The 19,242-nt window shown below is 33.0% G+C and overlaps 1 protein-coding gene across 2 annotated transcripts in view; it reads left to right on the top strand.

Annotated features, from left to right (window-relative positions):
- MAN2A1 (mannosidase alpha class 2A member 1) overlaps positions 1–19,242 on the top strand; it is a 103,853-nt gene that overhangs the window by 45,246 nt on the left and 39,365 nt on the right. For both annotated transcript variants that reach the window (XM_021524782.3, XM_085567499.1), the window contains exons 10-12: positions 737–922; positions 2,228–2,342; positions 5,202–5,269. In XM_021524782.3, coding sequence (XP_021380457.1) covers positions 737–922; positions 2,228–2,342; positions 5,202–5,269 — 369 coding nt within the window. The remainder of the gene's footprint in view (positions 1–736; positions 923–2,227; positions 2,343–5,201; positions 5,270–19,242) is intronic.

Below are 19,242 nucleotides of genomic sequence, written 5' to 3'. Positions count from 1 at the left end.
ATCGGACGCTTTTCAGACTTGCCAAAAGAGAATTACAACATTTTAGCAGAAGATAGGAAAAAAGTTAACAGAAGCTTTCACAGAATTTATGCAGGCATTTTTGTCAGTTAAATATACATAATAACTGGAAATTATGGTGATATTTTTTGTAAAATAAATTTAGATTCTCATAAAGCAACTGAGAATCTGGTGCTAATATTTTAGTGCTAGGCTTTTGCAGCAGATGTAGGCAAGAAAGGCTCTGCATTCTGTTCAGTGTGAGGGTTGTGGAATCCATTGGAATCCTCTCCATTCAGGTGAATGTGTTCAGCAGATACAGACATGGTTAAGCAGTTAGAAGAATTTAGTTTAAGTGCAAATGGCAGAATAGATATTCAATAGTATACAGACTAGTATATTTATTTAAAACAAATATATTTGATTAATAAGTTGTTTGTTGAAATGGGAATTATATGTTTCTTGTAAGGAACTCTAACCATGCTATGAGTTTTTAAGACCAAATCCTTATATCTCTCACACATTTATGAGTGTGTATTTTAGTTTGCAATGTCATAGTTTTATTTTAAAGGTCTATTTTCCATCACAGGAAGCTACAGTGTGAAGATAGGCTTAAATGTGCAAGAACAAGGTTTATAGAGCTTACAAAATTATTTGCCATTTATTCTTTAGATCAAATGTGTATTGCTTTTCACATTTTCGTCCCGTATAAATACTTGATTATTCTCTACAATTCCAGGGCAGCTGAAATTCTCTACTCCTTGGCTTTAGTACAGTCCAGTAAATCTGAGAAGATGAGTGTATTTCCTTCTGTGGATAACTATAAATTGCTGACAGAAGCTAGGAGGAACCTTGGACTCTTCCAGCATCATGATGCTATTACAGGAACAGCCAAAGATTGGGTAGTTGTGGATTATGGCACCAGGTAATTCATTATAAATACACAAACTTAAATCTTAATCTCCTTTTGCATTTTTAAAACTGAAGGGTTTATTTCAGACATGCAGATTTGATACAGAAATATACTCCACTGAAAGAGTAGAGGTGCTCTGCACAAAAAGTAGCTTTGTTTACTCATGCTCTTCATTTATGCAGTATTTTTTAACCCTCTGAGTAAGAATTTGGTGTCCAAACAAAATTTTGATGGTGTCCAAACAAAATTCTGATATTTCATTAATAGCAGAATTTTTCTGCAGTAAGTAGGAGAACTTTTTATATTTGTCTGTCATAAGCAATAATCAAAGATGTGCTAATTTAAGCATATGTTCCTTGGAAAATCCCACACACTCTGTAGCCTACCTGTCTTAAAAGTGGGAAGTCTTTCATGTTAAAATCTTCTGTTTAACTTGTCTGTCATTGTTTATTGTTTCATCTGGGGGGTTTTTCTCAGTATTGAGAAATTATTCTGTCAGCATCTTCATAGAATTTTTTGAAGAATATTGCATAATATATGTATGTCTGTGCATGCTTTAATTATGGGTTTGTTCAGAAAATGACTTCATATTGGAATGTTAAGAACTAGTAAATTTGATTAATTGAAGTGATGATGGTAGATTGATGCTATAGCATGTTCATTAAACAGATAATTATTTTAAATGCATCTAAAATACTCTTTCTTGTTTAAAACTATTTCATGACAACTATTTTTAAATTCTATATTTTTTATCCACCAAATCATAAATATTTACAATGCACTTAGTTACAAGAGAATGAAATGAAGGCATTTTTCACTTTACCAATAAAATTATCTCTCTGTCTTTAGAAATTTGTGGACATCTTGGTAGTTTATATAGTTTATAGTTTATATTTTTTGTGTTTCTGATTGTTCTCTTAATCCTGTATAAACACAGTCTTGACTTCCTGACAAGTGTTTCAGGCTTGTCTCCACTATAGAAACTGAAAATCAAATATACAAATTGCAAACCTTCCTAAGATTAGGATTTTGAAAAAGTACTTGGTATTCTGAGGATACACCTTTGGTAGCACAGCATACAGGAGATGTACCTCACTTTCAGTATGCAGGACAAGAATATAATTCAGAATATTTCTGCATTTTTCAGGCTGGCCGCTGATTGCTACTGTTCTTAATTTCATGCTATATTGATGCTAAAATTTTTATTTATTTTTCTGCAACTAATATTTTTGAGTTCTTTAATGTATTTAAATTTTGATGTTACAGCATTGAATAAAACCAGTTGAAAACTAACTATGATTTTAAATGTTTTAACAGGCTTTTCCATTCAATAATGAATTTGAAGAAAGTAATAATTGACTCTGTTCATATTCTCATCCTAAAAGACAAAAGTGCTTATAACTATGACACAGCAACTCCGCTCCTGAAGATGGTGAGCTCTCTCCCTTGATTTTTTCTAAAAATGAAATGTGAACTATGTCTTTTGAATTTAGTTTGAGTAGCCCTGGGAAACATCAGAATTAAATTTGAACCTAATGTCTTCTCAGAAATGTGCTACTTATCATTCTTCACATTAACTGAAGATACTAGAAATTAAAAAGCGAACTTATCAGTAGTTGATGCTGAAAGAAAGCCCATGTGGCTAAAGGAAAGGGACTTTTGTTCCCCTTTGTGAGTTAGATAGTAAAAGCAGGTATTCTAAATTTCTTGTGGGCATAAATTTGTTGGTGACTTAAGTAACATACATATGTAAGTGAATATATAACAGTACGCAGTCCTGAGAGTTGGCTTTGCTTCACAGAGGAGCTTAAGAAATGTGGGGAGAAAAAAATTCCCATCCCTAACAGAAGTCTTAACCTTGTTTTCAAGATTAGATCAAGACAGTACTTTGCGCCCTTTTTACTTTGCTGAAATTATTTGAAACAGGAATGTTCAATGAAGTGGATGATAAAGTCAGCAATGGATCCTCATGTATCATTTTGAAACCTATTTTACAGTGAAGAACACCTTGAAGAAAAACACTTCTAATATTACTGCCTTTCAGAATTCTTAGTTTCTTCATTTTCTGAACAAAAGTGCTCTTTTGTGACAGCTATGAATTTTTAGAAAGTCTACTTAATGCATTTACCCTGAAGATAGACAAAATGACATACTTTTAAGTTCTTTGTGCATAAACACAGCGGGGTTAGGACAGTCTTTATGATATGATTATCTCACACTTCTGACATAACAAACATTACATACGTTCAACTGGTTTAGTTGTGTCATGTCTTGAACTACTCTTCAGTCACATGTGCACATAAAAAAATTTGTTAATAGTTCTTTATACTTTTTATTGCTTTTATATAAATATATATGTGTATATTTATATAGATATATATGCTGCATTTTTATACTATGTGCTTGTGTGTCACAAATATATAATTTTTCTCCTCTTTGGAAAATGAATATGCACTTTCATAAAGTAGGAATATTTTGAAGGCAATAATGGGATGAAGGTTTTATTTCTGATCTGAATTATGTTGGAAGATGTTGCGATGTTACATTTTACTAAACTTTTGTTGTTCCTGTACTTCATCAGTCTGGATTAATACCACTGCATTGTGGAAGTGCTAATTGCTGTTTAAACTGTATATTGCCTAGGAGCATACTAACTCAATAAGCTGTTATTACCATTGTGAAAGCAGAAATTAAAAGGGAAGTTTTTATTTAAATTAATTTATTGTTTCTATATAAAACAAAAAACCAAGGTGATTACTAAAGCAGATTAAGATTTGTCTGTATGCCACACAATATCTACAGCACTATATCATTAATCTAGTATCTCTGCTATACACTGGATATAGCAACAAAAGCTTTTTGATGTGGGATTTGTAGACTGTTAACAGGAGAACTTCAGGATACTTACAGAACACCTTTGCAAACCTTGAGCAAGTTGGAAGTTCAAAGACATTCATTTTGGAGTACAGATTGTGGTATTTTGGTGGCTGATGGAAGCTGACATCAAGAATTGCTGAGAGATGGGCATCCAGAATGAATGTCAAGAGAGTTGAGAAAGACAAATGATGAAGACTCTAAGACTGAAAGTGGCTGTTGTTTTTGAGGGGTGAAGAAGTAAAAAACACTTAGAAGAGCAGAGCACAGTACTGTAGCAGCAGCATTCCAGCAGGTAGCAGGTATAGCCAGGGAAAAGTTCCCTTTCTTGGAGGCAGAAAAAAGGAGGTTGGGAATAAGACACTATTGAAGAACTCTGGAATGACACCACTTTTTCTATTCTTAATTATTAGTTGTGCAAAAAAGCATCATGATTTTTGTGGTTGATAACTGAATACTTTGTACTTCTTGTGTTAAGTTTTGCAAATTCTACACTAGTCAACAAACAAAAAACCACTTGGAAGGCAATACACTGATAAAGAGAAGACACTTAAGGATCCCAGAATGACCCAGGTTTGGTTGGATCATCGATGAGGGTCAAACTGTAAAAATAAAGCTGCAGCCATTACAATATTCCTGTACATTAGTCTTAGTTCTTTCAGTGCAGAAAGAAAATTTAGATGTAAGTGACAATTTCTGGATTTGAAAAGCATGATTTTAAGGAAATTTTGAGGAACTGAAAACTCTGCATTTCAATTTCAAAGTCTGTGATGGTCACCATTGTAAGAACTGACTGGGATGCACTGTGAATCAGCAGTTTGGCTGTTCTCAACAGTGACAGCAATGTTTTGTCTCTCCCTTTCCTCAGTGGAAGTGAGCCCCATAATTTAGGGTTTGGTGAGTACCACACCACACCTCAAATTATGTTTTTTGAAATTTTTTCATTTTGTACAACATGAGGTAACAGTGAAAGCTCACAGGAGACTACACAGTGAATCCTTGTGGTAAGTGCACGGAAGTATATTGTTTCAGAGTAAATTTATATCAGGAGAAGTTTAATAAAAGTATGTGATAAGTATTTGCAAAATTTGATGGAAGTTGGTGATTATGAAGTCTTGTGTGCAAAAATGAAAACACAGGTGTAATAATTTGATAATGGAATGTAATAAGGTCTTTAATGAAAACAAATATTTCACAGTGAATTGGTCAAAGTAAATGTCTTTCTTTTGTCAGTGTGAAGTATTTAGTTTATTAAATTTTTTGGTTTGTCATCCTCAGTAATGGGCTAAAATAAGATTTGGTTTCTGGTGTTGTTAATATGGCTTTGTACTCCACAAAATGCATATAATAGACAAAGCTCATATATTATTACCATTGAAGTGTATCCAAAAGCAAATTCAAAGATGTTCTCTTGTAGGATGATGTTCAGGCTTCTCAAGATTCTTTGCCACGCAAGACAGTTATAAAGCTGACATTGCAACCAAGGTAAATAATTTACATATTACTAAGTATCTGAGATTCTTTTAGCAATATATGTATTTTCTCTACCTAGTAGGTAGTTTTTGATGCCATTTCCTTTTATTTATTTTTTAAAATTTTTGTTCAAAATAGAGCTAAAAAGTTTAAAAAAATAAAGAAAATTCAAAAAATTATTCTGGGCGATTATGCTAATATTATGTCTAATTGAAAGAGGACACAGCATGTTAAAACTATAGGTATTTCTCACATACCACAGCTAAAGTAAGTGTTCTGTTTTTGACTGCTTTTACAGCATCGTAATAGATTGTGCTTGATTGTGTAATAGATTGTGCTTGAGAGAAGAAATAGAAGATTCTAATTAAGCATAATTACATGTGCCTCAATTAATTCTGTGAAAAAAATGTTAAGTTTTTATAAGGCCTAAAAATCACAATTTATAAATACTGAATTGTGTTTAAAAATCAAGTAGAAGATCAGCTAGGATACTGTTCTCTCTTAACTCCAACTTTCCATTATATTAAGAGGAGTTATTTTTTTATTTATATGCAGTTGTAGGGTATTCAGCTGAAATTTGCATCCTGCTATACCCATGAACACTCAGTATACCAACTGAAATAATGTAAGCATTAACTTAAAGTGGCTGATCCAATAAAGTGAATAAGATGTCTGGGTATAAGAACTGCTGTAAATCAAATAATGTCTCTGTAAATCAAATAACGCAAGGTTTTTGCTTACAGAACAGAAGATTTCAGATTAATTAAAAAAGCAGTGAATTCTATTTTTTCTGATGTTAGTATCTGATTTCTCTAGTTCTAGTGGCAAACTAATAAGTCTTACTTGCCTAATTGATGCAGGTGTCCAACTATTCAGCTAACTAACTGCTACTAAAAATATAGTTTAAAAATATAGTTAAAGTCTTTGAAAAAATGAGTAAAGTTTATTTCTTGTGACCTTTTGGGGGAAGCTGTCTTCAGTCTTCCAGCACTATATATACCTAACATGTCTAGTGTACACTTTTCTCTATAGAGTGTTTTTTTTTTTTAATAGGACTTCTCTTATTGGAGCACTATATAGGTGCTAGAAGATTATCTTAAACTTGTCCAAAATGACCAAGAACTCGGGTGCCTATTTATTTAACTAAAATGTTTTAGCTAGGATTGTATATGTAGTATATAAGCACTTGGTTGGAGGCAAGTAATGATGTGTATTTTCTTTGCCATTTGAGGATAGCTTTATTGCCTTTGCTTTCCTTATCTATTTTAGCTGTTGAAATTTTCCCCGTGCCCTTTTCATTCCCTAATACACCTTTTGTTTGCATACAGTGTTCCACTTTTGTCTCTGCATAATAGGATAAGTAAGTTTTTCCCTTTTTGATCTTAATTCTTTTCAGATATTTGCCTTTTTTGCCCCCTCTGACTTGTCAATTAAATATATATATATGACATTAACAATAATATTATTCTGGCAGACTACTGCTGCTATTCTCTAAACTGGTCTTAATTTACTAAGAAAATAGTACTAGTAGAAAATTACTAACTTCATATTGTCTGGTATTGTGAAGATACCATAGAGTCATATAAGGTACAATGATACATGTTCCAAAGACTGCAATCAGAAATATGGGAAAAAGAATGAAGAGGGGAAAAATGAGACAGAAAGCGCAAAGAAAGATTATAAGAGAATATTGATATTATTGACTAAATATTGATATTATTGACTATTGACTGGGGTTTTCTGGAAACACTTTGAAAGTAATGCATAAGTGTACAGTACCTTTTACATGTTTCACTTGTTAAAATTTTCATTTGTGTATCTCTTTGTTAAACTGTTTTTGCTTATAAAAATTAGCTTAGTCTCTTTAGGCTTCTAACTCTATCTCTGGTTGTAGTCTGAATCTCCACTAACTTTATTACCATTGGGAAAAGTGGTATGTAAGCTGATGCTATAACTACTGGTTAAATCTAGTATGTGATTATTATGATTGCATCTGAATTTTCTTGTAGCATTTAATGAGAAATGTTATTTTCAGTAGAAGCTTAAACTCATGTCAATAAATCTAAAAATTACTACGCTTAAACTTCAGACTTCAAAGTTTATAAGAAGGAAACTCTTTTTTTTTCCATTTATAGTTTTGGGGCATCAGCAGATTTTAAAAACTGATTTTCACCAAAACTTTGTTATTTGCTTATCTTCTGTTCTTAATAGTCTTTATTATTAATCTGTGTGTAATTGAATATCTAGATTTCTTTCCACTAGTGTGTTCTAATATGTCATTATATGGCATAGAAATTAAATCAATGTAACTGGCAAGATGTTACTTTTCTTTAATTGCTATTTAGCTTTTCATATTTTCGCATTTATGTCAGAATTTAAAAAAATATCTGTATTCTATCTTGGTTATTCTTACATAAGTGTGGTTCATATCAACTGTGCTTTTACAGTGACACTGCAGATGGGAAACTCGTAAGGGCTTTTCAACTTTTTTTTTTCTTATTTTACTGATTGCAAATATAATCAGCTTTCTTCAGTACCATGGTTGGTAGTGTGCCTCTTGCCTGTTTCATCCATCCCTCCTTTTGGGTATTTTTTAGTTAAGTGTTCTCTTCACTGCTCGTGAAAGTTGTAGTCAGCAGTGAAAACTGATCTGGCAGACTGTATGGGAGCGCTAGGACAATTCTATTATATGGAAGAAAAAGAAAGCAGGAGGAGCATTATCTTTCAGTTGTTAATGTTCTAGTGTGAAGTTTCTCTATATTGTTGTGTTGTTGAGAATTATCTTTCAAACTGCTTCTAAGTAGCTGCCACCTGTAACTGATCTGGTATTTTTTCTGCCCTCATCTGAGCATCTCTTCTCTGTAGTGCTGTTGTTATATCTTTATTAATACCTAAGTGTATTTTTAATGTGTTAATTTCGATGAAATGGGTGTACAGGGTATTTTAGGTCTTAACTTGACTCCATGACCTCAGGGTGACTAAACGGTCTTATGATCAGGCTTTTGAATGCTGAAATTTTGGAGTCTTTAATTACACTAAATCAATTTTAACTGAAAAATGAAGTTGCATGCTTTTAAAAAAAAAATATTTCATTTAGCTGAACAATGGAGCTTTCACAAGATAATATCCAACTGGATATGGATCTACTTCAGTCTTGTTCTAAAGTTTAAAATTACTGCATGTCTTGGAGACAAAGCCCACTGAGCGCGCTGATAAATTGGATGCTGGCTCATGTTCTGTTACTGCCCTGCTATTTGGTATAATAATAGGTTTTCAGGAGCAGTCTACCAGAGGTCATACTTGCTGAATGACAAAAGACTTGCTCTCACTGCATTTGGTGGGTCGGGGGTGTTTTTGACTCTCCTGTCATCCAGATTAGGCTGTCAGCAGCAGGTGAAGGGACACTGGCTGTGAGAGGAAGGGTTTCCCAGCTATTTCTCTGTGCTGTTTTCTGGAGACAGCATTGCAGGGGAGCGTGCTACACAACCTAATGACTGGATTGAGTGTCTGCACCAGTCTCGATCTTGTAGTGGTCTTGTTTGACACAGTATGGTGAACCTTAGTGAAAAGGCCTAACAATGGCAATTAGGTTTTAGCTCTTCTTCCTGCTTCTTATTTTAACTTCTGAACCTTCATGTACCTATCTGGGCAATTTCAATACTGACCTCCACTGCACTCTATCCTATCCGAACTGAAGATACTATGGTACTGAAAAAATTTTAAAAATCATCAATTTAGGATTTTTTTTTGTGCTAAACTAGCTATTCTTATAATTTAAGAACAAACAACTTGTGTCAACTTAGGGGAACAATATGATATAATATCCTTCTTATCAGGCCAGTTTTATAGCTTAGCAGACACTATTTCCACTAGCTGAAATATTTAGGTTGCCTAGGGGATTAATGATAGGAGGATATCAATTATTTCTTCAAAGATCTGTCAAAGCAGTTTAGTGATATCCACCTTATAAAAGAATGTTTCCTTTTTTCAAATAGAGGATACAAAATAATCTTGGCTATTATCCTTACTTTGTTATCCTTGAGCAGGTTTTGGCATAAAGTTGTATTTAATAAAGCTTTTGGCATAAATTGTGTTTATACCATTACATCCAAAATGCATGGTATTTTTTGAGAAAGAAAATCCCAATTCACTTCTACAATTTTTCAACTTGATAATATTTTAAAAAATTATTTGGCAGAGTATTCACTGCTTTTTCAGCACAGCACTTTAATGCAAAAATTAAATCTATATTGCTAACTTTAATGTGTGATAGAGAATAATGTACCAAAGTCAAAAATTCTTGAGAGAGCAGTGTGTATGGTACTGTATTTGGTTGGATGACTACAGCAAGAATAATTTGAGAAGGAAACTTTGTTAGTCACATGCCATAACTATGTCTTTGTGAGCTTAGAATGTGACTAGATCAACGTAATACTCTTTATTTGGTAACTTTTGCTTTGGTGATTTTTTTTGTTTCCTTTTTTTTTTCCCTTTAGAACTGTGTTGCCAGTTTTGGTACAATCTATCTAAACTTTAGTCTAATGTAGTTACAAGGAGAGGATCCTTCAAGAGCATTTGACATTTTAATAATAAACATCTTAAATGCCTGTTATGCTTGCATGATTTCAGAAGCATAGGTATTCCTAGTTATACTCCAAAACTGCTGGGAAAAAAAAGGACAGTGGTAGAAAAGGTATTTTCAAATCTCAATGAAGGGAAAAAAAAAACAATTTTAAAGAAAACAAAAAACTGTAACATTTAAGATGTGTTCATATAAATATTTGTGGCAGTTCATGCATTGTGAATATACACACCTGTTCCCCAGAGAAGAAAACAGATCTTGAAAAAACAAGCAAACAAACCAACCAATACTTTTAAGTTTTGATTGGATGGAATAGTGATCACAAAATGCACAATGTTGTGTGTTTAAGTGAAACTTCTGTATTAGTATCTTTCAGGGAGGAGAGCAGGACAAATACTCATTCAGTCAAGCCTTAATACTCACTGCTTCTATTAGGAAACAATGCTTAATTAAGCCCTTCTATTAAACAGACAGTAGTGCAAGGAGGTGAAAAATTAGAAAACACTTTAGAGGTGATATTTGAAGAGCCTGCACTTTAGTATCCAATACTCTGGCTGTTTAGGTTCAATACAGCCTAATGGTTTTTTGAAAATTACTTTAAAGTGTTAATCTCAGTGTTTAGCTGCCTGATCAATTTACTAGATTTCAGGTGACCTGTAACCGCCAGGAACATGTTCTGTTTGTAGTAAACTCAAGGTCATTTTGGCTAAATTGATTGGATATTTATAAAGCATTCTCCTTGGTTTTCATGATGGAAGAGCTGTTGCAGAGGCAATGAAATGCTTGGCTGACTCAGGATAACTCAGACGTCTGAATCTTGAAATGTTTGTAAATGTGAACTTGAAATACCTATTTCAGTAAAAATCATTCTGGTAAAAGTGGTGTTCATTCAAATTGAACAAAAAAAGTGTGATGCATTCATTCTGTTTTTTAGGTGGAACTTATCAGTGCAACTATTACCAGTAAACTCTCCATTGACTATGTCTAATGGGACAGGAAGTGAGGGGTCTGGAAGAGTTTCACAGCACCTTGATCTCTTTATTCTCACTCTTTGTGTAAAGTCATAATACTTTTTCCAAGGCTTCCATATTTTCTGTGCAAATTTTCTAGTTTTCGTGTTAAAAATAATTTTCAAATATACTTCATACAGGCTTATCTCAGAATTGACTCCAGGCACTGATAATTGATATCTCTTTAAAAGTTTATCTATGAAGTCTAAAACCAAAACAACAAATAAGCTCAGAGATGAATGCCTGGTTTTGTTTAAGGGATTTAAAATTGCATGGTGGAACATTTTTTGAGGCACAATAAATTTTCATTATGAAGAAGAAGAAAACAGCTTTGATTTGCAATTAGTTGTACTTCAAAGCTTTTTGTGGAATTAATTTTAATTTTTTTAAACTCAGTTTTTGAATGCTATGCTTCTGAATTCAAGTTATTCTAAAAGTTGATACATTTCAAACTTTTAAAAATTAATTTTTAGCATATAAAAATTCTTATACATGAAACTTTTTTCAATTTTTGGTCTGTCTTACTGTGGATGAACTAATGACAATCTGTTTTAAATGTTTCTGTCTACTGACTGTCTTTGAAATTACCATTGCAAAATTAAACCAGTAAGTAAGTTCATAGTTTATGGGTTTCATAGGATCTTTGCTGTTTTTCTAAATTGCACAAATTAATCCTTTCATTTCAATGAACAGAATATCAGCATCTTTTGTTGAGGTTTGCAGTACCAGTGCAATCAGACAGAGAAGGTGTTTGATACTACAGTAGCTATAAAAAATTACAACATTAAACTAAAATATGACAATTAGGTCTCACAATACATTTCTGGTTTCCTCTGGGAACACTCTAGTGGAAGTATGAAATGCAGAAGGAACAGGCAAACTAAACATACTCTAGGGGGAGGAAAAACCCTGAGCTTGTTTTCAAAGCACAGAAAGTAATCATTATGAGGGAATATGGTAGTGAATGATTGAATACTGCTGAAAGATCTGCATCATATGCATGTACTTGTTGAAGAAGTTTTGGAAGTAGGATATACATATTTTCAGTATATTAGTACATTTGTGTATTATTTCTTTTTTTTCCAGGCACTGGCCCCTTCAGCCTTTTTACTGGAGTTACCTTGAGGCAATATTGTAGTTAGTCCAAGGCTCTCAAGGCACAGACTGAATTGATATGGAATACTTAAAAGTCTTTCTGCTCTTCTGAACCAGATTTTTTTTCCCTTCTAAATGCAGATTTATAAAGCCTGCACTACAAGAGGAACAAGGAAAGGATTTTAGTGAAGGTACTTCCTGATCCTGAAAAAGTCAGGGGGCTTCAAGCCCATCTTGGACCTCTGAACATCTCACAACTTTGTGGTAAAAGAAAAATTTAAAATAGTGCCTTTGGACTTAATCCTTTTATCCTTAATTGGAGAGTAGTTATGTGCTCCAAATTAGGATATATGTGCCACTACAATCCATCTAAATCATAGGAAGTATGTGTATCTGGCATATGTAGTAGGTACATAACATTTAAAAGTCTTGTCTTAGGTTGATGTTGATTTTTTTTTGTGTTCTCAGAATATGTAGTTCTTGCTGTGCCGTTGTCTGTGTTTTTTTTGTGAATGCTGTTTTCTTGAGGGTGTTCCGTGGTTTGTTCTTGAGAAAGCCACACAAAGGTCTTGTTTCCTGTGAGAGTGGAGAGCTGGATTATGTGCCTATTGTCTGCCTAATTCTGCCTTTTCATGAGCAATGGATATTATAAAGATTTCTCTTCAGAGCTATAAAGGAGAGAATTAATAGAAATGCATGTTCTCTCACCTTTATTATTGAGTCTGAAGTTCAGATTTGGGGTTGTCATTAGAAAGGGTAATCCTGCAGTGATTCTGAAATGTCAAGCCAAGATTATTTTTTATAAGCACAGAACCACTGTTTTTATTTATTTGTGTGTTAACCAGAACTGTCAGACATTACTACTCCTAGAAATAATATGTAATTTTTACATAGCTCAGTATCTAAACTACACATTCCTTTTCAAATGCTATTATAATTATGGCATTGTATTGTGTTAGTTGCAAATCTACTGAAGTAGATTCTTGTGAATTTACTTATTTATTCAACTTTATTTCTTTATGTCACCAGTTTAATAGTATAATGAAAAGCTGATCCCTAGATAATAGGTTCTGTTTCCACATTTTTACACCTTGTGAAAAGAACACAAATTTACGTTGTGTGCTGGTAATTTGAGGTTAAGATTACCATTCTAGTACTCTTATGCAGGATATTATTAATAAACTTCAAAAGATGTCTTATGTAAGAGGAGGGAAAAATCCCACTATTTCACTTCATATATTATAACATTTTATTATATATATTCAAGATTAATATTCTACTCTAGAATGAACAGTTTAATTTGATTATAATTTGCTGCTTTGATGTAAACTGATTTTGTTTTCATGTTAAATCTGTGATAGTATTGATGAATTTAAGAGACATTTAGCGGGATGTGATATAGAGGACTATGTTACCATTATTTATTTTATATTGTTAGGTGAACTCATAAATCTCCTTAGACTTTATCCAGTCAATTGAAAGACCCTTGGGGGAAGGTATTGAATCTTCTCTTGGGGAAGAACCTGCTTTTTCCTGACTTAATAGAAAGCTGTTTGTTTAACTTGATTTTTAATAAACCACCCATAATCCTACTGCCCCAGATTTTGTGTCTGAGATGATAGGTCATAATCATAAACAAAACACTTCTCAATTTAATTAAATGTCTGGGATTGTATAGTTATGAATGTGAATGGCTTCAGTGTCTACTGTATCTCAGAAGAAGTATGTTTAATCTCTAGAAACTGTTGAAACTATTTTAATATAGTTAGGTGTGTTGATGCAGTTTAAGCACAATTCACTGAAGTTTCATATGTTGCTTTGACCTTAGCTTTGTGCTACTTTCACTCAGTTAATAGACAGACTTGCTGGTTGCCTAGCTGTTTTCTAAATGTTTATTGATAAATGTTCGCTGGTAAATGCTGGATATCACATATTGTTCAAATTATATCCTTTGGTATCAATCTGAGTAGGGTGGATTTTTTCTGTGCAAAGTAAGGCCAAAAAGGAAGTAAGGATTTCTTTAGGCAAGATATTAAAGTCACAAGTTACTTTCTTTTCTATCTGTCATTCTAACAGATGTAATATAAATTATTATAATGTAAATAGTTTATAAAACTTGATGTCATACTGACAACAACGACTCTATATAGGATTAGTATTTAAAACTCTCTTGGTAAACTGGAGACATTATTTCACAATCAAAGAAGCAAGCAGTGGAAGTATTGCACATCACATGGAAAAATAATATGTAGACTTACCAAATGGATGTTAGTGAAGCAGAAGGTATGACAGAAGATGGAATTGAGAGAGTTACTTGTATGGTGTCAAAAGCACTTTTGCTCTTGGATCATTTAAGTGGAAATGTTCTTTGTAAAATGCAGCTGAAATACTCAAGAGTGATGAAGGCTTCATCAAAAATATGGAGTCAGAAGCTGGAAAGTGGTAATAGGAAAACAAGAGCCCTAAAGCAGAAAGCAACCAAAGAGATATTGAAAGAGCATCATCTGTTTAGTTTGAAAAGACTGATAATAAGGAAGATAAGTCTATAAATGCCTGCAGTCATTATGGTCATTATGCATACAGGGGAAAATAGGAAGACATAATTGGAGGAAATGTCTAAAATAATTAAAAATTTAATTTTATATTAGAAAAACTGGTACTTGAGTTACAGAACAATATAATCAGATTTGGACTTTTTCAAGAAATGCAATTGTAGCATTTTTCAAAGTTCTCCCTAGTGATTTCTCAGTTTGTCTAAGAGGTCAAGCTACAGCAGCCTCCTAGTCTTGCAGGGGGAGCTTTATTAATATCTAGATTTTCCTTTGTCTCCTCGGTTTACTCTTGGGAATCATAGCGAAAAAAGTGTATTTTGTAATACCTAACATGACCTAAGGTTATAGAACAGTCTGTTTTGTGCACAGACCTCTGTTTGACTAGGTGGAATAAAAGAGAAAAGGACTTGGTTAAGACATGTAAGACCTTCCAGTGATCTAAAAGGCTGAATGATGTTTGTATAAGAACTGGTAGCTCTAATGAGAGAATATCTGTTTAGAGTTGTTGTGCATAAGCACAGCAATTTGTTGTACAGGAAAACAGATTTTTCTGTTCAGGACAAAAAAGTTTTTTTCCTCTGACAAATATTATTTTGTCACTTGGCAAATCTGTTGTAAAAGCTGGATGCTTATGTATCACTTTTGGTGAAAGATTGTCTGAGTGCTGGATATTGTAACTGTTTTATGCATTAAATGTTTACAGAGTGATGTTTGAGAGGGTTGTGGAGGTCTTTTTTGGTGATTTCTTTAAATTACTATTACTGTTGATAGGTGGGTTTCACATGTGGTGAGGAGTATTGAGGAGTGCAGTAACTACTCGTACTAGTTGTGTAGATTGGTAGCAGCAGATCTGTTCTCTATGGGAATGCAAAGGGTCAGGAAACTTTCTCATACTGGAAAATCCTGCATTTTCCCTTTGCCTCTCTACACCCCTCCCTCTCCTCATCCTCCAGAAATTCTGTTTCTAAAAGAAATATCCTAAATCCCTAACATCAGACTTCTGTAAATTAGTTAGTGTGATTTAACATTGGAAGTGCACTTCCCCTTCTGGAAAAACCCCAGAATAGATTCTCTGATGTATCTAATGTGTAGTGCTGATTTTGTTCCTTTTTGAAATATGAACTAGGAAGAAAAATATTTTTGTATACTTGGACAAATATCCATGCATATTTGTTCCAAAATACATTAAATAATTCTTCAGGCCCTATGGGATTTTATATAAAAATTGACAAATTAATTTAAATTAATTTTAATACTTTTTGTTTCCTTTTTAAAAAGAAGTTTCCCACTATTGAAAGAAGGTTGTGGATCAGATGTCACTGATAATAGTTTGAGGTACACAGATTCACAGAGTTCAGTATTTGCAATAACATGCAGTAGAAGTAGTATAATTTGGGTGAAATCATGAGAATATTTTACATTTGAGAAATAAATATTCATTTCACAGGGAAGGAAATAAGGATAGTTTAAAATACCTGCAGTCAATTTTTCTTTGAAATTAGTATTAATCAGACTTAAATACTTTCAAAAATGTAGAGGACATTGGTCAGAAGACTTTCATGCATGAGGGTTTGAGTAATTCTGTCCAAAAATGTTGTCTTACAAAATGAATTTGGAATAGAACTGAAAAATGTCTTGAAATGCTGTGAAACACACAGCTTCTGAAGCCCAATTTAGTAACTGATAGAAGAGCTGTAGGGAAAAAGCATTAATCTGCTGCCAAGGAGAGTGTCACAATCATGAGCCTGCACAGTTGGCTTTTGATGAGTTTTGTTCCTAAAGGAATATTAAGAACAGAACATGGATTGAGATATTGAAAAATGTCTAATTTTTGTATAACCAGAGGAGCACTATGAACAGATCATATCCTGAAGATTGTATATATGACATTTATTTTCAGAACAATTATTTTATAGTCTTTATAATTATATTTTATAGGTCATCTTTAGTAATTCTTAGCAGAAAAGCATACAAAATGTATGAGGGGACCTGTACTTAAAATGTCATGTTATTCATACCCTTGATTGAGGAGGCCTTGACCCTTACATGAGGGACCATTAGAGTTTTGAAAAGAGCTAAGTAACTTGACATAACTTTTTTTATTTTTTACACCTACCAGTTTGAATAAGTATTCAGTAGAGTTTTCCGTCTTCAGAAAAGGGAATTTTTAATTTAGGTTTTATTCTATGTTTTTCCCCATGGCCCCCTCCAACAAGGAAAGAGAGCTTTTTAAATAACAAAATGAACAGATAAATGCTTGGTTTAATTAGATGGTCTTGATTCTTTTCCTTCCATGTACCTCCATCCCCAAAGACATGAATCTGTGTAATGGCAATTCATGACAGTTTCTTAACGATTGTAATCTCTTGGAATTTTTAGGGGGGGTTTTGTTGAAATTCCACCATACATCAGAAGTCTTGTAGTTTTGATTTTTTAATGGTATTTTTGGAAGCTTCCATGGCAAGCAGTGCTTTATACAGTTTAAATATTAAGACCTAGCTTGTTTCTACCTCATATACATCAATGTTTGGTAATTAAACATTACTTCCTACTGACTCTTCCCTCACCTTTCAAAGCAATTCTTTCTTGTAATTTTAAGATGTGAGACATTTTTGGTTCTTGGTTCTATTACCAGTAAGAGGATTTTTTTTTTAGAGAATTTCAGTTTTGTTTACAATTTTAAAGTCCTAGTCTATCAAAGTGCATCAAGAGTCAAGAAGCCAGGATGCATTTGTAGCTGAATTGTGGTTTCTAACCCACCAGCCTCTCTGGTGACCTTTAACATATGTAGTTACTTAAATTCCTTTTCTCTATAGTATAAAGCATTTAAATCTGTTTTCATTATTCCTCTCTTGTTTCTTTCAGAACTCACTTGCATCTGTTCTCTTTTGTTCTTCACTGGAAGACCACTGATATTTAGCTTCATGTCTTGTATCTTATCTCAGTTTTGGGTGTACTTATTACATTTTTTTTTCACTACTTAGATGGTTTTTACCTTGGCCTTTGTAGGAGGAGATGGAAAGAAGCTAATCACTTTGAAAGTTTTGTTCATGTAACTTTGCATTAAAATTATGCTTATGAGTCCAAAGAACTGACTCTGAATCCATTTATAATGGAAAATGCTCCAGTCTGTCTCAGAAGGTTTACTGTAGAAATTTCAGTTAAATTCATCTATCTGAGCTAGAGGTCCTCAAGGAACTGGTGCTCCAGATGTATTTGAATAAAGTTACTCTGATGAACAATGAACACTGTTGTCTTGAACTGTAAATCCCAAGTGCCTTGAAAGGTGTTTTTTGAATAAGCCCTTATCACAGATGATGCTCTGACATTTACTAATAGTGAATTGTGGTTTCTCATCTTAGTTGAATGCATCCCTTGAGAAGGAAGGATGAATGAACTTCAATAGGAAGTGGTAATTATGGTAATTGTGTTGCAGGTGTTACCAGTAAATGTGTGTATCAACATATATGCCTATATGTTTATACACATTGGAGAAACAGAAAAGAGTGATATTTTGAAATTCTGACGCTCTTCTAAGAAAAATCTTATTTTAGGAGGCAGAGATTAAAGTTGTTAGAGATCTAAATAAATCATCTTTATTCATATTTTTGTCTGCAAATAAAGCTACAGCACTTTACATATTTTTCTTAATTTAAGAATTAAAGTATTTGAAGTAAGAAGAGGGGAGGTGGAAGGGGTGGTGTGCATTCCAGCTCCTGCTGAAAATATTCCATAACGAGTTAAATCTCTTACTACAGGAAAGACTGGTCAAAATATTCTTGTATGTATACATTTAATAGAGTTTATTACGGTTATTAATAGTAGATTATCTAGGGAAAGTGCTCATGCTTATATGACTAAAAGACCTGTTTTTAGTCTCAGAGACTCAAAAAAGTATGGGGTAAAAGAATTTAAGGTGTATCTTTCCAAAGGTGTCTGAAAAGGTGTCAGGATTTTCTTTTCTTAAATTTTAAGTATTTGTGATGCATCCAATTTAGGATTAAGAGTTCAAATCTACAATAACTTCTCTTTTTTGAATGGACTGGGAACAGTTAACTCCTGCTGCGAGTGCAGAGGTGAAATATGTGGTCTCCATATGAGTGGTTTAGTCATGGTTTTTTATTTCAATGCAGTTTATTTTAACATAGTTTTAGGATTCTTAGATTTCTTGAATAAATAAAATAAATCATTAAATTGTTGGCCATTGTGGTGCCTCTAATGTAAAATATATCAGATATAATTTTTCATATTAATTTTACCAGTAACCCTTCACTCTTTAACTGAATGAAAGAGGTAAACTTTAATAGTTTTATTGGTGTTGTTGCTAAAGACCAGTTAACTGAATAATGAAAAGAAAATATTTGCTTGCTTTTTTTGAAAGACAGTAATATTCATGTTTTTGCCTTAAGATAAGGAGTAGAAAACCTTTAAATATTATGAGGTTGCTTCTCTCTGTAATGCAACCACAGTGCATTAAGCAATTTTACACAGCTTTTTGTCTGACAGTTTTTGCAATGATACAGCTTAAGTAAGGTGTAGCTCCTTTTTTTTTTTTTAAATAAAATCTACAATTTTAACATCCTATATTATTTAAGGGTGGAAGTTGAATGGTACTTCAGAAGTAATGTGATTTAATTACATTAGTAAATGCTTTTGTAAATGCACAAGAATTATCTTGCTTTCTGTAACTACTGCAGTCCTCCTAAAATTGTATGTCAGAACAAAATATTAGCACCTCGTCAAAAC

Source organism: Lonchura striata, chromosome Z (genome assembly GCF_050655825.1).
Source record: "Lonchura striata isolate lonStrDom1 chromosome Z, ASM5065582v1, whole genome shotgun sequence".
NCBI lineage: Eukaryota > Metazoa > Chordata > Aves > Passeriformes > Estrildidae > Lonchura > Lonchura striata.
Note: the sequence above shows the minus strand (reverse complement) of the source record. Positions and strands in the feature narration are given on the sequence as shown.